The sequence below is a fragment of the Cheilinus undulatus genome, linkage group 8, assembly GCF_018320785.1.
Source record: "Cheilinus undulatus linkage group 8, ASM1832078v1, whole genome shotgun sequence".
NCBI lineage: Eukaryota > Metazoa > Chordata > Actinopteri > Labriformes > Labridae > Cheilinus > Cheilinus undulatus.
Window position 1 is genome coordinate 42,013,542 of NC_054872.1, and position 19,702 is coordinate 42,033,243.

A 19,702-nucleotide genomic window follows, 5' to 3' on the forward strand; every position below is an offset into this window, starting at 1 on the left:
TAAGCTCTGTCTGAGTTTCGTTTTCAGTTTCGGTGTAAATTCTAAAAATCTGGAACTTAAACTAGTTTATCACTTAAATTGAGCAGGATCACAAAGACATTAATCTTAACTAGCAGAGCATGGCATCCAATTTAATTTGGTGCTACAGTGAAGAATGTCCTCACTGCTGATGTTCTAAAGGTAGCTGTTTGGTCCTTATTCATCTTTATGGTAGTTTCTGGGTGTTTTCACACCTGAAATGGTCGTACGGACTTTAAGACTTTACATGACAAACCTATTTGATGTTGTCATCAATTATGTCATTTGTGTGTCTCTATAGTTTACATTGATTGGTTAGTTTGTGTCTGACGTTGAATAATGCGCATAGCTTGGATGTAGAAAAACTGAATTAAATAGTCATTTCCACCATCATATTTTTGTTGATTTACTTCTACCAACAGCATCAACTCAAAGAGCAGCACAAACACTAAGCCAAGTTTGGCTTATGAGGTTCCTCATCAGATGACAATTTTATTGTCGTGGACAGGAAAGGAGAAGACAGTATGCAATTCTACAAGCTGTTGCAATGCTGACTAGGGGAGAAGGTGTGATTTGTGGAAGCACCGCTTTTCACGGAGTACTGACACCTTCATAAATAGCTTGCTTCTGCTGCCGCCTTCTTGTATCCTCTCTTTCATCCTCTTGAAAAACAGTTTGAAATTTTCCCTAGTTTTACGTGTTTTTCTCCAGTTGGACCCTTGTAACATTATGTCCTCTTCCTCCCATGTGCTTCCATGGCTTGTTTTGTTTTGGTGTGGGAATTCCTTTTTCTGGGCCTCATGCCATAATTTCTTGTCATTGATACAAAGGTCCAAACCTTTCAAAATAATGCTTTAAAACTGGATATGAACCGGATTGTGGTTCAGTTTGGTCAGGACTGAGACTACCTCTTTTGGTTAGGCCAAGGTCCATCTGTTTGGCCTGGACTGTAGTCCAGGGCAGGTTTAGTACCTACCATTTAGGGCTGAACGATTTGAGATAAATAATCTAATTGTGATTTTTTTACCCAGTATTGCCATTTAGTAGGTGATTATTTCTTAAATTCCTCAAACAAACATCTGAAGTGTCAACATCATCTGTTAGCACTGGGAAAACTGTCAATAAGTCTGTGCAATTTGTGCTTTAATTGAAAGAACATCAGCTTTTCAGGATTGATTTGTACATTAAGAAGTTTTAGCCCGCTTGAATGATCATTGACTCCAACAGGATACAGCTAAAGCCTCTGTTTTTGCAGCCATTCGCTTCACTTTTGTCCAACATCGACATGAAATCAAAAAACATGCAACAAGTGGGTGAATATTAAATTTCATACATGGGGTCAATAAAACGTAAGGTTCTGTTTGATAAATATGTCGTTATCTTTGTAAGGCCAGATAGCATTCATTACCTCATATGTTTCCTTTATGCTGTTGCTTGACAATAAGGGTGATTAATCCAAACAAGGAGCTCTAAGAGAGATTAAGCATTAATAAGCAAACATGTTTATAATTCCTCCCTAATGAGGTTCCTGTCCAGCACTGATTGCAGCTTTGAGTCATAGCTTGGCATGTATCAAGACTGGAAAATGAGAGGAAGATCTGGCTGTATATGTGTTTGTATGTCTAGACACCACAAGCTGATAAATAATACAGTGTTGTTTTTCTAAAATGCACAGGATTGAGTTCTCACCTACTTTCTACTTTTGACATTTGTGGAGAAAAATCAATGCTGCAGTTTGAGATGAGAGATAGCTCTGAAACTGTCAAGGTGAAATATAGAGGATTCGTTCCGGGGTGATGGGAAGTGTTTCAGCTCTGTACAGCTGCAAAATGTATCGAGTCATTCAGTCAGTGAAGGAGGAAAGAGAGTAAACGCACCATTTTAGCAAACAAATGAAGCAGATTTTGCTGGCAGGGTAAGGACGCCAAAAATTAAGAGTCAAGAACCTGACCTGCAAAACCTGATTACAAAACATTAAATAAAGCAGAGTAAACCGTCTGTTGACAGGAAAAACGCTTGTTCTACATGAAAACACTCTAATACAGCTAACATAGCTAAGGCTAATGCTAACAAAGCTACGTTAGCCACATAAGCTACGTAGGTAATGCAGCTGACCTGGCTCACATAGCTGAAGCTATCGTAGTTACATAAACTGCATAACCTGCATAGCTAACGTAGCTACATTAGCTTTGGCTCATAATCCTAGGCTAAAGGCTAAAGTTAATGTAGCTACATTTGCTTATGTAATAACGTTAACAATGTAGCTAGTGCAGCTACATTAGCTGCATTAGCCAATGTTGCTACAGTAGCTTAAGCTCATGATCCAAGCTAAAGTTAATGTCGCTACATTTGCTTACGTATTAACATTAACCATGTTACCAGTGCAGCTGCATTAGCTGCATTACCTATGTAGCTAATGTGGCTACATAAGCTTAAGCTCATGATCTTAGGCTAAAGATAATGTAGCTATATTTGCTTACGTAATACAGCTAACAATATAGCCAGTGCAGCTACATTAGATGCATTACCTACATAGCTAATGAAGATACATAACCTTTAGCTTGTGACCCAAGGCTAAAGATAATGTAGCTACATTTGCCTATGTAATAACACTAACAATATAGCTAGTGCAGCTAGATTGGCTGCATTACCTACGTAGCTAATGAAGGTACATTAGCTTTAACTCAGGATCCAAGGTTAAAGATAATGAGGCTACATTTGCCTACATAAAAACATTAACAATGTAGCTAGTGTAGCTATATTAGCTAAAATAAATTGTAAAGCCTGCTAACATTAACATAACTACTTCTGAAACAGGTCTATACAGAATTTAATCCCGTACTAGACCGCCAACATTTTTTCTGTTTTACTTATAAAATGTTGTTTATTCTGTAATGATTGCAATGTGGTTATGTCATGAATACATGAATGTAAATGTAAGACTTTGTTTATCAATAAAGTTTGACTAAAAAAAAAAACCTTCTAAAATTCTTTAACAGCAAATTATGTCATTTCCTTTTGTCATACACAACATCTCAAACTAGTGTTCTGTAAGAGGGGGTGTCTGAGATCTGCAGTCTGCAGGTAGACGTCACACAACCTTATATATTCGCTCACTTTACAGCTCCAAAAAAGTCAAATGGGCATGGCCAAAATGCAGACCTTACAACTTCAAAGCACAGTCCACAAAACAATGAGTAACGCTGTTACTACATCTATTTCTGACACAGTGTTTGGGTGTTACAGTTAGACCTGCATACCTTCTAGACAGGGGTCATTGATAAAGATCATAAAGAAAGATGGTTTTAACAAAGTAGACTACACTATCCATTCATCATAATACTCTACAGGAAACTGAGAACATCCTTTACTACAACCGCATTTGTAGAGTGAATAAAGTGTGCCAAGAGCTCTACTAAAGAGGCAGTGATTTATAAAGAGGTCCTCTAAAGTTCTAAAAATATCACGAAGGGAATGCAGTTGAAGAGAGACACAACATCATTAAAGAGGAATTCATTCACTCTTTCAGGGAGTGCTTCAACTTTAATTGAAAGAAATCAGCATCAAACTGATGCAAGTCATGGAAAAATGGATTTCAAAGAATGTGACGAGATCGGTTTTCTTAATGTTATGACCCTTACTGCAGGAGACTGGAAGGAAGACACTGGGTCTTTCTCAAAGCGGACCCTCCTCTCTTACATTTTGTCAAGAACTGAACAGCAGCCGTGTCTCAATTCAGGGGCTGCTTCCTTCGAGAGTGGCTATCAGGGAACTAATATGATTTTGTTGTTACCAGAATAAACAGTGTTAAGGTAAAAAAAAGGGAAGTTTCAGCCTGATTCATCACATAACTCAAGAGAGAGCACGCAACCACAGAGGGGAACAGATCCCCACCTTTAGTTAACCATCATAACTAATCAATGTGTGTTGGTATGTGTGTGCTTTTCCTACCAGTGTTGTAGAAGAGGGTGGCGATGAAGGTGCAGTTTTTGAAGAAGGTGTTGCTGGAGGTGATATCTTCAAAGTAACACTCCTCGAACAGCGAGTCTTCAAACACCATCGATCTCATCTTCAAGTTCATAAATCTGCATGGATTTACAAGCAAGAGAAATGAAGTCAAGACACGAAGGCAAAGAGATGTGAACAGGTGGATTATGGGAGTGGAGAGAGAAAATGAAGATGCAGTGTTTCATGGCAAAGGTTAAAACTTAACTCCTTTATTACCTTTTACATTTTGAATTGTCACGACTTAAATCACATGCATGCTAAAAAAGAAGGCTTGTTTGTTTCAAACAAGAAAGATTCAAGTTCTGTGAATAAATTTACACAGAAAATCTTAAAAAAAATGAATTTACATTTAATTTATTAAATTATCCTTGGGCTCAAAGGTGCTGAGCCGCCGTGCATTTCAAATAAGGCTGAGAGAGAGCACGAACGGTTACAGCTGACTCACTTGTCGTTGAAGTACTTTCCCTGGCGGTGGACCTGGTTTTCCAGGGTGAAGTTAAAGGTGACGTGTTCTACTTTCTCCTTGGTGAAAACCTTGGTACGTGAGGCGTATTCCTGTTTCTGCAGGTACTTGATCATGTCAGGGAACCACACGGTCAGACCGTAGTAGCTGCACGAGGGAGAGAGGAGAGAGAGAGATAGTGAGAGTGCAGCTGTCGAAGCACAAAGCTAGATGAACGTGGTAAATCCTCTGTCTGAGCAACAGAACTGGACCACCAGCATAGGTTAATGCTCACTGTGATGTCTTAAAAGTTAACAGTAACTGTAACAAGGAAGGTCCATATTTAAATCCCTTCTAAAACACACTTCATTAAAAGGATTTTAAATCAAGCATTCTGCTGTCCTTTACTCTGATGTTATTTCATACTTTAGGTACTTTTTGTATCTCTGATTGCTGATTTGATTTTAGTTGTGGCTGTCAAAATATCAAACACTATCCTTTTCTTCTCTCTTCCTGTTGTTTTGTATAAAATGTATAAACTTAATACTTAACCTTTGTGATCCACTGGCTGCTCTACTTAAGCTTCAGAAGGGTATTATTTGAAACACCTTGGACCTCTTTTACTAAAAATTCTTAAGAAAAATCTGTGATTCACCAACGACTTCTAATCTTGTTAGGTAGTAAAGGTATTTTATCATCAATAAACATTGCTGCCAAAGCTGTCAAAGCTGTTGTTAGCGACATAACTCAAAAAGTTATGGACGGATTTTGATGAAATTTTCAGGAAATGTCAGAAATGCCATAAGGAAGAATTGATTACATTTTGGGAGTGATCCAGATCACTGTCTGGATCCAGGAATTTTTTAAAGGGTTCTGTACAATTGGAAGATAGGGCTAATGGCGGAGGTATGCGCTCTCTGAGTGCTTTTCTAGTTAATCCCGTATTTTGCTTTGTTATGTTGATGCAAACTGGTGCCAGCACTTTCTTCAGATTACTTAAACTTCTATCTTATTGAAGTTAAACAGAAATACAGCAACACTGGGTATCACACTATATTTTTGGTTTCAGCAAATCCTCTATGGTCTCTGTATTTACTGTTTGAAGAAGTACTAGTGTATATTTAATGTGTCAAAGAACCCAGCTAAAGCTGCATATTCCCTCCTGGTTTTGACCTATCCTCACCTGAAGGACATGGAGAACCACACGGCCATCATCATGTAGGTGGTGCGCCGGTACTGCGGTGAGAAAACGGTCTGGAAGTTACTCCACACCTGAAGGAACAAAAAACAAATATACAGATATAAAAACACAGGGACAACACTGAGAGAAACTAATAAATATGTAGCACAGTCACTGAAAAAGTAAACATCCAACAGATCTCCATGAAAACAGCAGTAAATACACATCACATCCCAGGATCCCCCTGAGTTACAATGTAAAACAATGCATTACTAAATACACACAGTACACAAAGACAACCATCACATAATTAAAGGCTGAGCTTAACAGCCTTTTTTTCCAAATGGCGTACAACTTCTGACGGGCATTTGTGTTTCCCTCCTTTGTTGTATGAGCAAATGAAAAAATCCTTGTTTGCTACCTTGCAATAAGTAATAGAAAAAGACACCTACAGAAGGCTGGAGCCACAAGATGGTGAGGCTAACTTAGCCTGGAGATTGGAAGCTTTTAAAGCAAACACCCCATGCTAGGTTTAATCAAAAAGGAACATAAAGTAGCAACTGTTGAGTTATACCCTGGAAATATTCTGTTTCAGTCCCCCCAAAGCATCCACTTAAGGTTGCAGATGGGTTGTTTTAGAAATAAGTAAAGAGGCTTTATGTTTAGTAGGCTAAAGCTGTGTGCTAAAAAATGTTAATGTCTTGCTTTAAGAGCATCAACCTTACAGATAAAAGATCAGCAGCAATATTTTCATCTCACTTTTCACAGGAAATCAATTAACATCCCTTAAAACAAGAAATACTTTCATTTTGATCACATTTTTTAATGAAAATAGATAGCCAGAATTTTATATAGGTATATGACCTTACTAAAATCAGCTGCTTTTAGTCTTTGTACCCTCATGGTGTTAACCTTGTTTCTTTGTCTCATCTTAGCAGTACGCCCCAAAAAAAATCTATGACATTAAGGGTGCTTTCACTTTAGGAACCTGGGCCACACCCAAGCATGGCACTGTGCCTCCGGGACACTTGAACAGGTGGTCTATGGCACAGTTTATGTAGGCTCAGGCATGGTATGTAGGAGATGTGAAGACAACTGCACTTGTCAGCAAGTAAGGTTGTAGAAGCAATTCCTTATGCCTGCTGTATCTTCAAAAATCCTCATATCTGGTCTGCATGGACCCCTTTCATACTTCTAGCTGCACAGTAGATATGGAACTAGGAACAGGGGCATTATTAGCATCTCAAAATAGCAGAAACATTCAGAGTAGCCTGCAGGATGGACCACATTGTCCACAAGGAGCATCAACAAAGCTGGAGTGCTTGCCATGGTGGTCTCTCCTTGGCAAACCAACTACACAAATACCACTACCTAATCTTTCACACAGAATACATATGCAGGTGAGTTCAGGCACATTACAATGTTACTAATGTGAAAGAAGAGGGAGCAATCGTATGCCTAAGGAACAAACTGCAGCATCTGTCACCTGATGGAAAAGAGTCGTCAGCTTTATCCTCCATTTCTCATGCCAGGCAGCACCATCGCCCAGGTTCACCAGTTCATCCATCTGCTTCACTGTTTTGATCGTGGTCACCTGGAAATAGTCAGTAAATCATTAGAAATCTTCTGTTTGGTGATTGTACATTCTTTTCTTTTTTAAAAAAAAAACTAAAAATGTTTTTTCTTCACAAACATGGACTCATATCTGTCACATTCTAATCAAAGATCATTTAAACAAACTGTCAAGTTTCAAAAAGTCTCTCTAACAGAGAAAAACTGGGGACTATTCTAATGGCTTCTTTCCACCTCGAAGTAATCACCTGACACTGTGATAATGTTTTAAAGTATTTTTGTCACCATTTTTCATTTTCATAAAATATTAATATAAACTGTGTGACTTGGGGCGTTAAGAGATTACAGTTGTTTAAAGGAAATCTGTTTGAAATTATAATTATGCTAATTTATGCAGCACAGAGCTCAAACCTGCTGCACTGTACCAGCCTGCAGGCAGGAGCATATACATGTGAGGACATTTTTCCCTGTATGCAGACAGTACTTCTATGGATGTTTAGAATATATGTATGACTCACAGAGAAAACCCTCTCTGGGTAACCCTTCGCCCTCATGTTGGTGTCATGGACCTGCTTTAGAATCATCCATGCCTCGTCGTGTTTCCCGTTCTGGAGGAGAAAAATCAGAAAATGATGTACTTGTTAGACAACACTCATACATGAATTTATCCTCTACAGCAGGTGTTGTTTTAAAAAGGTTTATCAACTTATACAAAATATCTCTAGCTACTTATATTTAAAGGCGCCTTTCTTTTAAAGAAAGAGATTTGTCTAATATTGATTCACAATCTGCAAGCAGACTAAATTTTAGAAAGTCATGCAGCTTTGCCATCAAAAATGGTCTGTATTCCTTAGAGGAGCAGAAAACAGCCAGCCTGTTTCTGTACCAAAATAGTACTGCACCTTGTAGATAGGGGTCCAACTGGGGGGGTGGGGTCAAGAAAAACTCTTTTTCAGTATTTACCTTGATTTTAAATTTGGGACATATTTGATAAAATAAGGGAAGCATGTGCAACACATAACATTTATTTTCTGCAAAGGAAACTTGAAAACTTTCCTTTGACACTCTATACAAAAAAGAGTAAGGCTGCAGAATACTAACAAAGCCCAAATGAAACATCAAAAAACAAAAAACGTCAGATTTTGGTAAGAAACTTGAATAATCTAGCTATTTTGGGATGAAATTTGTTTGATTATCCAGTGATAACAAAAACTGAATACAACCCTTTACCTTTTAATACAAGCCTTTCTCAGAGTCTGATGAAAATGTATTATTTCCCTTCCAGCAAATAAAATTAAAGTATTGATAGTGATATTAATAAGCAATCAGATCATTAAAAAGTATCAATTAAGGGATCAAAATAAATTAAAAAAAAGAAAGGGCTGTAATTCCGTTTTTTTAATCTCAGCAGAAAATCTAACAAATGTCATCTCAGAACAGCTGTAACTCTAAAGTTTCTAACCAAAAACTGAATTTTTCTGTTTAATTTGACCTTTTTTTGGTAGTGTACTGCAGCATTACTCTATTTTTATTTCTATTTATTTTTATACATTTAATCATAAATATTAAAAAGAAACCTATGAAGGCCTTAGAGCCTGAACGTTCCCTTGCAGTTACATGACTTCTACCAGCACCTATTAATCTCACTAATTAACACATATCTCACTGGTTTAATCTATAGATGTGTCAAAATGTGGGAAAGACTTGTGTCTGGATAGGGCAGTAGTGTGAGCCATTTTCACATTATGTTAAACAGGCGTCTGTAAGATACAGAGCAGTTGATCGATTACTTCTTACCTACTGACCTTTAGGTACATAGTACATAAACTGTATTTTGTAAAGAGTCTAACTACCTCCCTCAAATTTTAATCTGATTTTTAATTCTGTTTTTGTGCATTGTCTTTGTTTCTGCAACCTGCTGTCACTTTTATGTGCTTTAATAAAACAGAGATGCTGTCTGATGTCAGTGAGCATCAAAGGAATTGTGGGTGGGCAGAGCAGTGACAGTGAAACTTCAAAGTTAAATAAAAAATATCATGCAGAGACAAGTCTCTGCAACAAAAGATCTGCAATGTGATGATAGATAAGACATCTAAGACAGGCTCAGTAGAATACAGAGAGAAATTTACATGAGGAATACAATCATTTTTACAACAAAGATCCCAAACAAGTCAGACACCTAAATATGGTTTATTTGTTTGGTTCGGTACAGTTTTGGCACAGCATTTCCACTGTCAAAGTCTGTCTGGCCTGGCTTTAGTGATGGGAAGTCCAGCTCCTTTTAGGAATCTGGCTAATTTGGCTACATTCTGAAATAAAAGCCAGTCTTTCGGCTCCAAAATGCTTTCATTTGGTACCTCTTTTTACCACTGTTGCAAGTGCAGTGAAGATTCTTTTGACCAATCTGTGGACAAGAGCGAGTAAATTTGCACTCTTAAGGGTCTGACAGGACCTTTGGTGCCCCAACAAAGGGGTGTAAAAAGGTAGAACAATATGGATCAGTTATTTTGAAACCTTTCCAAACCTCTGACAAATGAAATGCAAGTAATTTAGTTTAGTACTGAACCAAATTGAGCTAGACTTCATGTCCAACTTTCCAGCTTCCTCTTTTTGACAGCGTTCAAACTATAGTGGACAGGAATGAGCAGTTCATGCACGTAACAGTGCCTTCCTGTTTCGCCTGTTCCAGGATTTATGAATGCACGTTTATTTATCTATTTAAAATATTCTGCAAAAGTGTGCAAGCTGCACTTTGTCAGCAGCCCAGTGTCTTCTGATTTTGAGCTGACGCTCTCTATTTCAAGGCTGCTTATGCATTCATGAAGTCTAAATGTATTCTACCAATATTTCCACAAAGTCTTTGCATGCAGAGAGCTGACCTCCAGGTAGAAGCGGGGGCTCTCAGGCATGGTGGTGAGTGCAGAGATGGCCGCCACAGCAGGGAAGGCACACACCAACACAAAGACACGCCAGCTGTGGAATTGGTAGGCCGAGCCCATCTGGAAACTCCAGCCTGAATGAGAGGAAAGAGACAAAAGCATGAGCTACGGAGCAGCTGTAAGACCTGGACTGTGCGCTTTGCATTGTGTGCAACTTTGATATATGTCCACTTCAACTAAAATAAACTCAATTCATTTAAATTGTTCATGATTAAGTTCTAAAGGAGGAGAATTCACTGAATGAGAATTAGCCCTATCTCCATATTTTATGATGTCAGTTAAAATGTTTAAATCTACCTTTTCTGGGACAAACCGACCGGCACAATGATGAACAAGTGTGCATATCTACTCTGACAGTGATTTCCTCTTCGAGGGTTAATGTGTTTTCCTCACCGTAGTGTGGGATGATGGCCCAGGCCATGGCAGAGGCGTAGATACCACCGATCATCCAGAACATGCAGAGCCAGCTCAGGTGCTCTCCTCGCTTCTCCTGAGCCAAGAACTCAGAGTAGTAGGAAAACACAATGGGAATTGAGCCACCAATACTGTAAAGAGAGAAGCAGATTTTTAAGTATAATTGAAAGACAAACAAGAGGAGACATAGTTAAAGAGGTGAATGTGGAGAAATACAAGGGGAGGAGATAAACAGGGTAAAGAAAGAAAGATGAAAACTGTCATTTAAAAAGGCAGTGTGAAGAAAAACAATGTTAAGCAATATTTTTAACAAAAGAGCACATGAAAAATGATTTCATATGGAGAGTTCTAGGAAAGTTGCATGAGAGAGAGATATAAGAGGCAAAGAAGCCTTGCAGTTGATAAAGATGATCGTTAAACTCTTAAAAGCTGCCCATGAAGGCCAAGCTGGCTGTGATCGATAGCAGCTTCTTTACTGCCTCGCTGTACATCTTCCATCAAAACAGTTTACGACCCAAAGGGAACAGATTCTGGGAGCGGATTCAATCAGAGCTCTGCCAGTTATAATGGGTCAGTGTGGTTAACATAATGACTTTATTTGGAAAAGTTCGCCACACTGCAAATTACAGTAACACCCACAATGAAAAGGCAAAAGTGCCCCTTTAAAGAGACACACAAAACTTATGAGTCTCTGGCTTTCAGTGATTGCTGAATCGGAGACAAATGTATTCACTGCATTAACTACAAAATTTAAAAGGGGTTTTGACACTAAAAAGCACTGCTGTGAACATGACAGTATGCCACCATGCTCACAATACATACAGATATTTAATGGTTAATGTTCAAAGTCATTAACGTCTCAGGTTCATTCACTGGTGTGCAAACAATTCCCAATGACCTCACATACAGGTTATGTGAATGAGAAAGTCTTGGTTTTGCAAGTTTATGATAAAAAAACAATCAAAATTATCAAAGCTACAATCTATAATGAACTTCTATTTTTGATAATAGCAAATTATTGAATTATTATTATTGAATTGAGAAGGGGTGGGATTAAATAAGTGTGTACATCCTCACACTCTTTTTTGGATATGTAAATCAAATTGTTGCATGTGACGTTTGTATTGCACTGTATTTTTTAAATTTTATTTTGTTTAAGAGCATTGTTTTCTTTCTTTTTGTATGACCACTTTGCACTCTGTTTTATATATTCAAAATACATTTTCATCTATCTATCTAAAGCTCACTGGGACTTTTAAATTCCACTATTTTGCATTTAAAGCAGTTTTTGTTGTCTCATTTTTTATCTTTACTGCCTTAAACTAAAGGTAACAGACTTCCTGCCGGGATACAAACTTGCTTTTATTTTGAAAAGAAAAGGAGGAACTTTGGGTAGAGGGAAGATTATGACATGAACTCAGCCTTGTGTGACTGTGCACACTGGAAGTGTGTCTGGAGCGCTGCGCACCACTGCACCACCCTGAGCAGCTCAAGATCACAGGAGAACTGAACGTGAGAATATCATGTAAACAGCAGATTCTTTTTTAAATTTGCCATTCATTTTGATATGATTCCATGATTTGATTGCTTGCATTATATCTAAACATCAAAAGGTTTATGTCTTCTACAAACAATGTGTGGTTTCATGTCAAATTCTGAGGTTTTTCACCATAAAAGTTAACCTTTTCTTGTCAGTGGTGCCTGAGACGCTCTGTGATCCTCTAACCTCCTGAAGACCTGTAGCTTGTGCCACAGGAGGAGCCGTGATGTTGATATAGTGATGTTTTACCATCAGGAGTCTGTGCCTTATGTTGCACATTTTTCTAGCTCTTTGGATTGGTCTGCTCTGTGTGGATTGATTCCATTTGGCAGCGGCTACTACTGGAAATAGTCCTGGCATAAATCTCCAGTGAAGTGTAGTGGAATGGCGCTTCTGGGACGTGCTGGAGATGGACCAGATTGCAAGCAGTGGAATTGCAATGATTGACTAAAAAGGGAGTGATTTGCTTTGCAGTGCAGAGGTGGATATTGAAGGTTATAGTCTCTTCTTCCTCATGGAAGAAAGTCAGTCAACAAACACTTTTAGTCATACTTAACTCAACAAAATGAACACTGCTGAAATGTTCTTTATTATCAAGATAAATCAGTGCTAAATAAAGTGTTGAAGACACTGATATTACCACACAAAGATGTACACAAAAAGGGTGCCTTAAAAATAAAAGCTGACATAAATAGTACACATCATAGAAAATCTGATTTGTTCAATCTTTTTCTTTTGCATAACTAATGAAATGTAAAATGTGGTGATGGTGTACAGTAGTTTTCAACTCTAGCTAAAGCTGGACAAGCTAGTATAACTCTTATATTCAGTGCCTTAACAACAATAATAAAACAAATTTAAAAAACTGGGGTAGGTCATCTTTTATATTCATCTTCTTGGGAATCAGGGCAATGGCCGCCATTTTGCTGACATTTTGCCATGGCCACCAGCATTTAGCCACAGAGCTGCAGTATGAAGAGACCAGGATGCAAGGATGCTACAGAGACGTGGTGTACCTTTAAACTCATTCACTTAAAACAGCTCAGGCTCGTTTATTCTGTGGATGTTACTCAGTTAATGAAACTGCCTTTTTTAAGTGCCAGTGTAAAGGGAATAGGACAATTGGACAGCAAAACAGCTCATGAAATGCAGCAGGCGTTAAAACCATCCAAGAATCTGAGGCTGGATTTGTTGGTTTTTTTCCCATAAGCACAGCAGTTTATCTGTCCTTTGACATGTGGCATTGCTCTGCTTGTCAAATCGAATGACGCACCACAGTGGTCGTGACTGTTTCATTTCCAGGCCTGGCTTCTGTGTGTGAGTTTGTGCGTGAGTCATCTATGTCCTTACCCCACACCAGAGGCCAGACGGCAGAACAGGAAGGAGCTGTAGCCCTGGACGAAGGACGAGAAAAAGCCAAACACGCTGTTGATAGAGAGGGAGATGAGGAGGGTCTGCCGCCGGCCGATCCGATCAGCCAGGCCACCCCAGACGAAGGCGCCAACCATCATCCCCAGGTAGACGATCAGACCTGTGGGAGAGAGAAAAACCGAGAAAGAGGAGGGTAATGGCCGGGAAATGTAATGGTAGGTATAAAGAGGGAGGGCAGAGAGACAGAAGACAAGATAATGAGATTTTATTCATCAGTAAACTCATTGAAATTACTTCCAGCCATCATTTCCACTCTCATTATTTTCCCAATTTCTTGAATATAAGCTAATTTAGCAGCTTATTGGGAAGTATTTAACATAAAACTGAAAACAGAGCAAGACAAATACAGAATAATCACCTGAACCTAAACAATATGATAAAGGGGTGTCGGTGGGGTCAAATACAGTAATGACAACTTTTTAATAGCAAAGATTTAGTCTTCATTGAGTAAGGAAGGCTGATTGAAAAAGCTGCTGGTTTCAGTGTATGTAAGTTTGAGTAGCAATCTTAATTAAACTGAGCAAAGAATATGTATACCTGCTTTTCTAAACATCCTAGTTTTATTTTGGATGCTAACATTATTTCACTTTGCACACAGAAACAAAATTATTTCACAAAAACTACCAGGGTCTGAATTATAAGCCCACCTTAGAACTGACCTTTTTATTGGGCCTTAGCAAGCTACTGTTGTGAAAGGATGTGCTTTAACTTTGTAATGTTCAAAGCTTGTAAAATCAAGATAAAACTGAGGCTTATCTTCAAATTTGCACACAGTGTAAAATCTTCAGTGAGGGTTTGAGCTTGCACTGGAGAATACATCATGGCAAAAACAAAGAAATCAATTTAGACTTGTGAAATGGAATTGTTGATGTTCAGGAAGCAGGAGAAGGATCTACAAAGTTATCACAGCATTTCCAAGTGTCAAGAACTGGAGTGAGAAGGACTCATACTAGAGCTCTTTAGCCAGAAGGATGTTGTCTGTGCTTGGAGAAAGAAACGAGAAGCATGTAACCCAAAGAACACCGTCCCCACAGTGAAACACGGCAGTGGGAGTATTATGCTAAGTGGATGCTTCAGTGCCTCTGAAACTGGGAATCTCCTAAAGATGGAAGGAATCATGAAGAAAGAAAGACATGTCAAGATTTTGAAAGAGAACCTCTAGCACTCAGCAACAACCCAAAACACCTGCCTGACTGCATTGTGTCAACTGTGAAGTTTGGTGGAGGAGGGATTATGGTATGGGGCTGTTTTCAGGGTTTAGGCTAGGCCCCTTGTCTCCAGTAGAAGCCAATCTTAATGCAGCATACCAGGACCTTTTGGACAATGCTATGCTTCCAACTTTGTGTCAACAGTTTGGGGAAAGTTTTTTTCTATTCTAACAAGACTGTGCCCCAGTGCACAAAGCAAGGACTATAAAGACATGGTTTGGTGTGTCTGGCATGGAAGAACTTGACTGGCCCGCACACAGCTCTGACCTTAACCCCACTGAGCACCTTTGGGATGAACTAAAACAGAGATTGTGAGCCAGACCTTCTCGTCCAACATCAGTGCCTCACCTCATAAATGTCTGACAGAATGAGTGGAAACAAATTCCCACAGAAGCCACCAGAAATCTTGTGGAAAGCCTGACAAGAAGAGTGGAGGCTGTTAAAGCTGCAAATGGGGGCCGACTCCATATTAAAGTACATGTATTTGAATACAATGTTATTACGGTCCCTGCTGATGTAGTGTGCGCATCAAATACTTTTGTCCATGTGGTGTATTTGTTGCGCACACTAAATGTCACTGCCAAATTAGCATTGGAAGCTCTGCTATGATATACTGCATGATCTATGAGTATCAGGTCTATGTTGTCAACCTTCATATAGCTAACAATAGAGCATACCAAGAGCTCAAAATGACTGCCAAAAAAGTGTTTTTTCTCTTGTTTGTGTAGATCAAACAAATACGAAATAGTATGCCATATTTTTAAATTGATTAGATTATTGGGTGCTGGTTAGTGGAGTTTTTTTTTACCTTCAACAGAACCAGGCTAACAGTTTAGCTTGACTTGCTGAAGTATTTTAGTATAGTTAGCATAAAATAGCCCTTAGAAGCAATTAAAATGTAAAACTTGTGCATTACCTGAACAAAATTAAAACTCCTGATATCTTGAGCAATTTCTGCTGACATCTTTCTTTCTACTACACTTGACGGCTCCTTTCTAGGTGTTTCTAGAAGTCTCTGTAAAGGAGCAGAGCTCTGCTAACAGCACTGTGTCAACCAGCTGTTTGATCTGAGGTTCTTACATGACTCCCGGCTCATGAACTTATCCTAGTAGGCCTCTCTCTGTCTCTGTAGCTTTCTCTGTCTGTCTGAGGCACCACACACACAGAGACAAACACACACTTTAGTCGCTGTGCAATCGCCACCTTATTGACATCCTGTCAGCAGTCTCCACGCTGCCTGAGCCCGCAGTGACACGAGTTATTGGTGAGATCCCCCTGAATAAATAATAAGGAAGATACCGGTGTGCCGCCTTGTTGTAACATCTATGTTTGCTTTTATGAGTGCAAAAAGCTACTTTTCTTAAATCTGTGCACAATCATTGATATTATTGACATATTAAACCTAGTAAAACAAAGATCTGTATTGAACCCTGCTTTGTTAAATACTCCATAGGACATTCACGTTAGTCCAACTTTTCTGTGGCTGATGATAGAGTAGCTGAGTCAAACAACGAGTCCATTTTAATCTGTTTAACTGGGAACATCTTATGCCAAGAGCATCTTACTGCCTCATTAATGCTGGCATGGAAATGGCTAATCAATAGACAAGCAAATCTCAAGTCATGGCTCACTTGTTCCTGAGCCTGTCCATAAAGAGCTAGGATTAGTCCATTGGGAGAATTTTTTCCTATTTGATGAGAATGTCAACTCCATGCCTATACTATGTGTAATGAATGAAAAGAAAGATTTCTCAGTATGCACTTGATCGCTTGTGAGAGTTGAGCTCGCCTGCAGTTATTATCTATAGTTCTACCTTTTGATTTCTGTTTCCCTGTTTGCTCTTTTATTGCTGTCATTACGGCATGAGACTTTTTTCATCTGCCGTCTCCACATGACCAAGGCACCCACAGTTTACCAGGGATATCTCCCACTTTGAGGTGGATATGTGAACATCTGAAGCCTGGTTTATGTCTCTGCATGGAAATCGGAACTAACTACGCCATACTAAAAGTTTGTGCATTGGTGGGTCCCTGCAGCTCTGCAATACTTCACTTAAACACAAGTTGACAGTGTAATATATGCCAGTCCATCAGCATTTCCTGCTTGTTTGTGTACAGGAAACTATGTCGATTGGAACAGGGTTAGAACTTCTGTGGCACTAGCCTGGCTTCCCTAAGCACGTCCTTTATGAACAGGCAACACTCACTGAAATCACTGCAGGCTAATGGCACTACTACTACCAATTAGCTCAAAAATACAGTTAAAGCAGAGAGGAGACATGAGAGAAGGTGAAGTATTGCTGCTAAAGAAGTTGCTGCATAAGAAGGGGTAATTTTTCTGTTCTTGTTCGGCTTCTAAGAGGGGTGGAAAAGGAAGTGCACCTCTAATATTTCAGGCAAGTAGATTTGATTAAATGTTTCATCATCTGAAGATATTTATCTCCTTCTAGAGCAGCCTTTCTCAACTGGAGTTGCTGAGGCACCCTGGGGTGCCTTTTGGCATTGTCACGGGTGCCTCAAAATAAATTAAGACAAAACAAGAATTATCATGAATATGTGGATCATTATCTATCCCAAAACTGTCTTTCCCTGCAATCACATCAAAGCGGGGTTCTGCCAATGAATAGACTTACATCACTACACACTGTACAGGAAGCATGTTTATAGTTTGGCGGTGAGGACCAGGAACTCCAAGTCTACGTCTCATCCATCTCAACCAGATAGGAAAACTGTGTACATCGTCCCAGACTCAGGCAACAGTCATGAGTTATCCGTCTAATTCTGTCATATACCAACCCCTTATTTGAGTACTAGGAATTCAGAGTGTTCATTTACATTTTCACTGATGTTTCTTGAGATATTTCAGATTTTTAAAAGCTGAGAAACGCTGCTGTAGAGAATACACAATATGCCAACAGACAGGCAGTTTTTTACATTTTCTAGCCCAAGGCACACCAAAGATCAAGCCAAACTCTCCAGGCACACCAATGTTTGTATCTTTGGAAATTACCATGTTTTACACATGTTACAGCATCTCTAGTTGTTATATAGTTGTAGTAAGAGCGTATGGCTGAACACATTCCAATGGCACACCTAGACTTGCCTCAGGGCACACCAGCATGCCTCTGCAAACCATTAGGGAACCCCTGCTCGAGGCATTACTCAGATACAGGCAGTGCCCTGAAGCTTCAGGGACGCTTGTTTCTTAACCGGCAGTAACCCAAAAGAGGGTCACAAAGCCAATTTCAGTGGGTCACAGATGTGTGTCTGGAAAAAAATGTGGCATGAGTCTATGGTGTGCTTTAACTTTGAAGGATATGTCTCCAGTTCTTTTTTCCAATACAATTTTTGTTCCACCTCAAGTCCAAACTGCCCCATTTTTCTTTAAATCATCTGGTTAGGTCTGCACAGTACAGGAGTTAGTGCTGTTGCCTCACAGCAAGAAAGTCCTTGGTTCAACTCCCAGTCAGGTCATGCATCGATCTCTCCAGGTACTCTGGCTTCCTCCCACCACCAAAGACATCAGGTTAATTAGTGACTCTTAACTGACAGTAGAGTGTGAGAATGCCTGGTTGTTTGTCTCTACACATCAGCCCTGCGACTGCCTGGGGAACAGTCACGAGTGTACCCCACCTCTTGCCCAGTGACACTGGGATAGGCCGCAGCCACCTGTGACCTCCAAATGGGATAAGCAGTTTAGAAAATGTATGGATAGATGAAATTTGAGTCATGATTTATCACTAAGGAGGTGGAGATACTTCCTGACACCAGACTAGTTGAGATCCCAGTGCCTTAGAGCAGTGGTTCTCAAACTTCTTGGCCTGTGACACCCAGAATAACATGGTCAGAGACCAGGGACCCCAATTGTTCTTGGAGGTGGTGAATGAATATGATGTTGCACAAAGCATCATGTACAAATTTATATTTTGAGATGTGACATACACATTCAAATTCAAGCACAAATCTCAATTAATAGCTATGGATTGTTATTTTTAAATTAAACTAATTTTAAGGATATCTTAATCATACTGGATAAAATTACCACTTTAAATCATTTCAAAAATCTTTTATGTATTTTTGTCAATCCCACACCCTTTCTTGGGGTCCTGAGACACTGAGAAGGGGTCGCCAGATGCCTTCCAAAACAACAAAGAATTTTTTCACTGATTTCAAATTGTCCATTTTATCCTTTTTTGAAAATGAATTAAATAAAACTTGTTAAATGTGAAATAAAAACACGGTAATTTGGTGAGATTTATGCTGAAATAAAAGTAATGTGTAAAAAAAATTCAAAAAATGTACGTCTGCACATGACTATTCTTGACTGTGCACGGCTGTGTTCAACTGTGCTTCTACAACCTTCAGGTACAGTGGGGGTCCTGGTCTTTGGCACTGTTATTTTTGGGGGTGCGGGCTTAAAAGGTTGAAAACAGTGTGTCATTTTGATGTGTATCACACTTTAAAAGAGATGTCTGTCTGGCTACGTGTGCAGGCTTCTGCAGGGGTTAAATCTTGGAGTATAAATCTGGTTTGACTCAGAACATTTCTAAAAATGACAAACATTTCAGCAGTGCACAAGTGAACACAGCTTTTGACTCTGTGCATGTCAAATGAGATGATTTATACCACAGAGGAACAGATTTAGCAGAAAAGGAGCTGAATTATCTGTGTAGCAGTGAAGATGAAATACTGATTTAACTCAGGTTACTTTTTATTTGTTTAATGCTCTGAAAGAGACGGTGAGGTAAGAAATCATGGGTTAAATCAGTCTTGAAAACTAAAGAAGACCACAGAGTCTAATAATCCAAAGCAGGGACAGTAAAGGTAGTATTTGGACTAAATTTGACCTACAAGCTTCCAAAGAAGATGAGGATGGATGGTTGTGCCTTGTCATGATATGAAAAGAGGTTTGTCCCTTTCTTTCAAATAAAAAGAAATGTTCATGGGTTAT

The 19,702-nt window shown here is 39.1% G+C and overlaps 1 protein-coding gene across 1 annotated transcript in view; it reads right to left on the minus strand.

Annotated features, from left to right (window-relative positions):
- sv2a (synaptic vesicle glycoprotein 2A) overlaps positions 1-19,702 on the minus strand; it is an 85,001-nt gene that overhangs the window by 8,307 nt on the left and 56,992 nt on the right. Inside the window, exons 3-10 of the mRNA XM_041792470.1 lie at positions 13,464-13,644; positions 10,553-10,704; positions 10,100-10,233; positions 7,739-7,828; positions 7,135-7,242; positions 5,652-5,740; positions 4,472-4,636; positions 3,970-4,103 (exon numbers count right to left, since the gene is read on the minus strand). Of these exons, the coding sequence (XP_041648404.1) occupies positions 3,970-4,103; positions 4,472-4,636; positions 5,652-5,740; positions 7,135-7,242; positions 7,739-7,828; positions 10,100-10,233; positions 10,553-10,704; positions 13,464-13,644 (1,053 nt within the window). The remainder of the gene's footprint in view (positions 1-3,969; positions 4,104-4,471; positions 4,637-5,651; positions 5,741-7,134; positions 7,243-7,738; positions 7,829-10,099; positions 10,234-10,552; positions 10,705-13,463; positions 13,645-19,702) is intronic.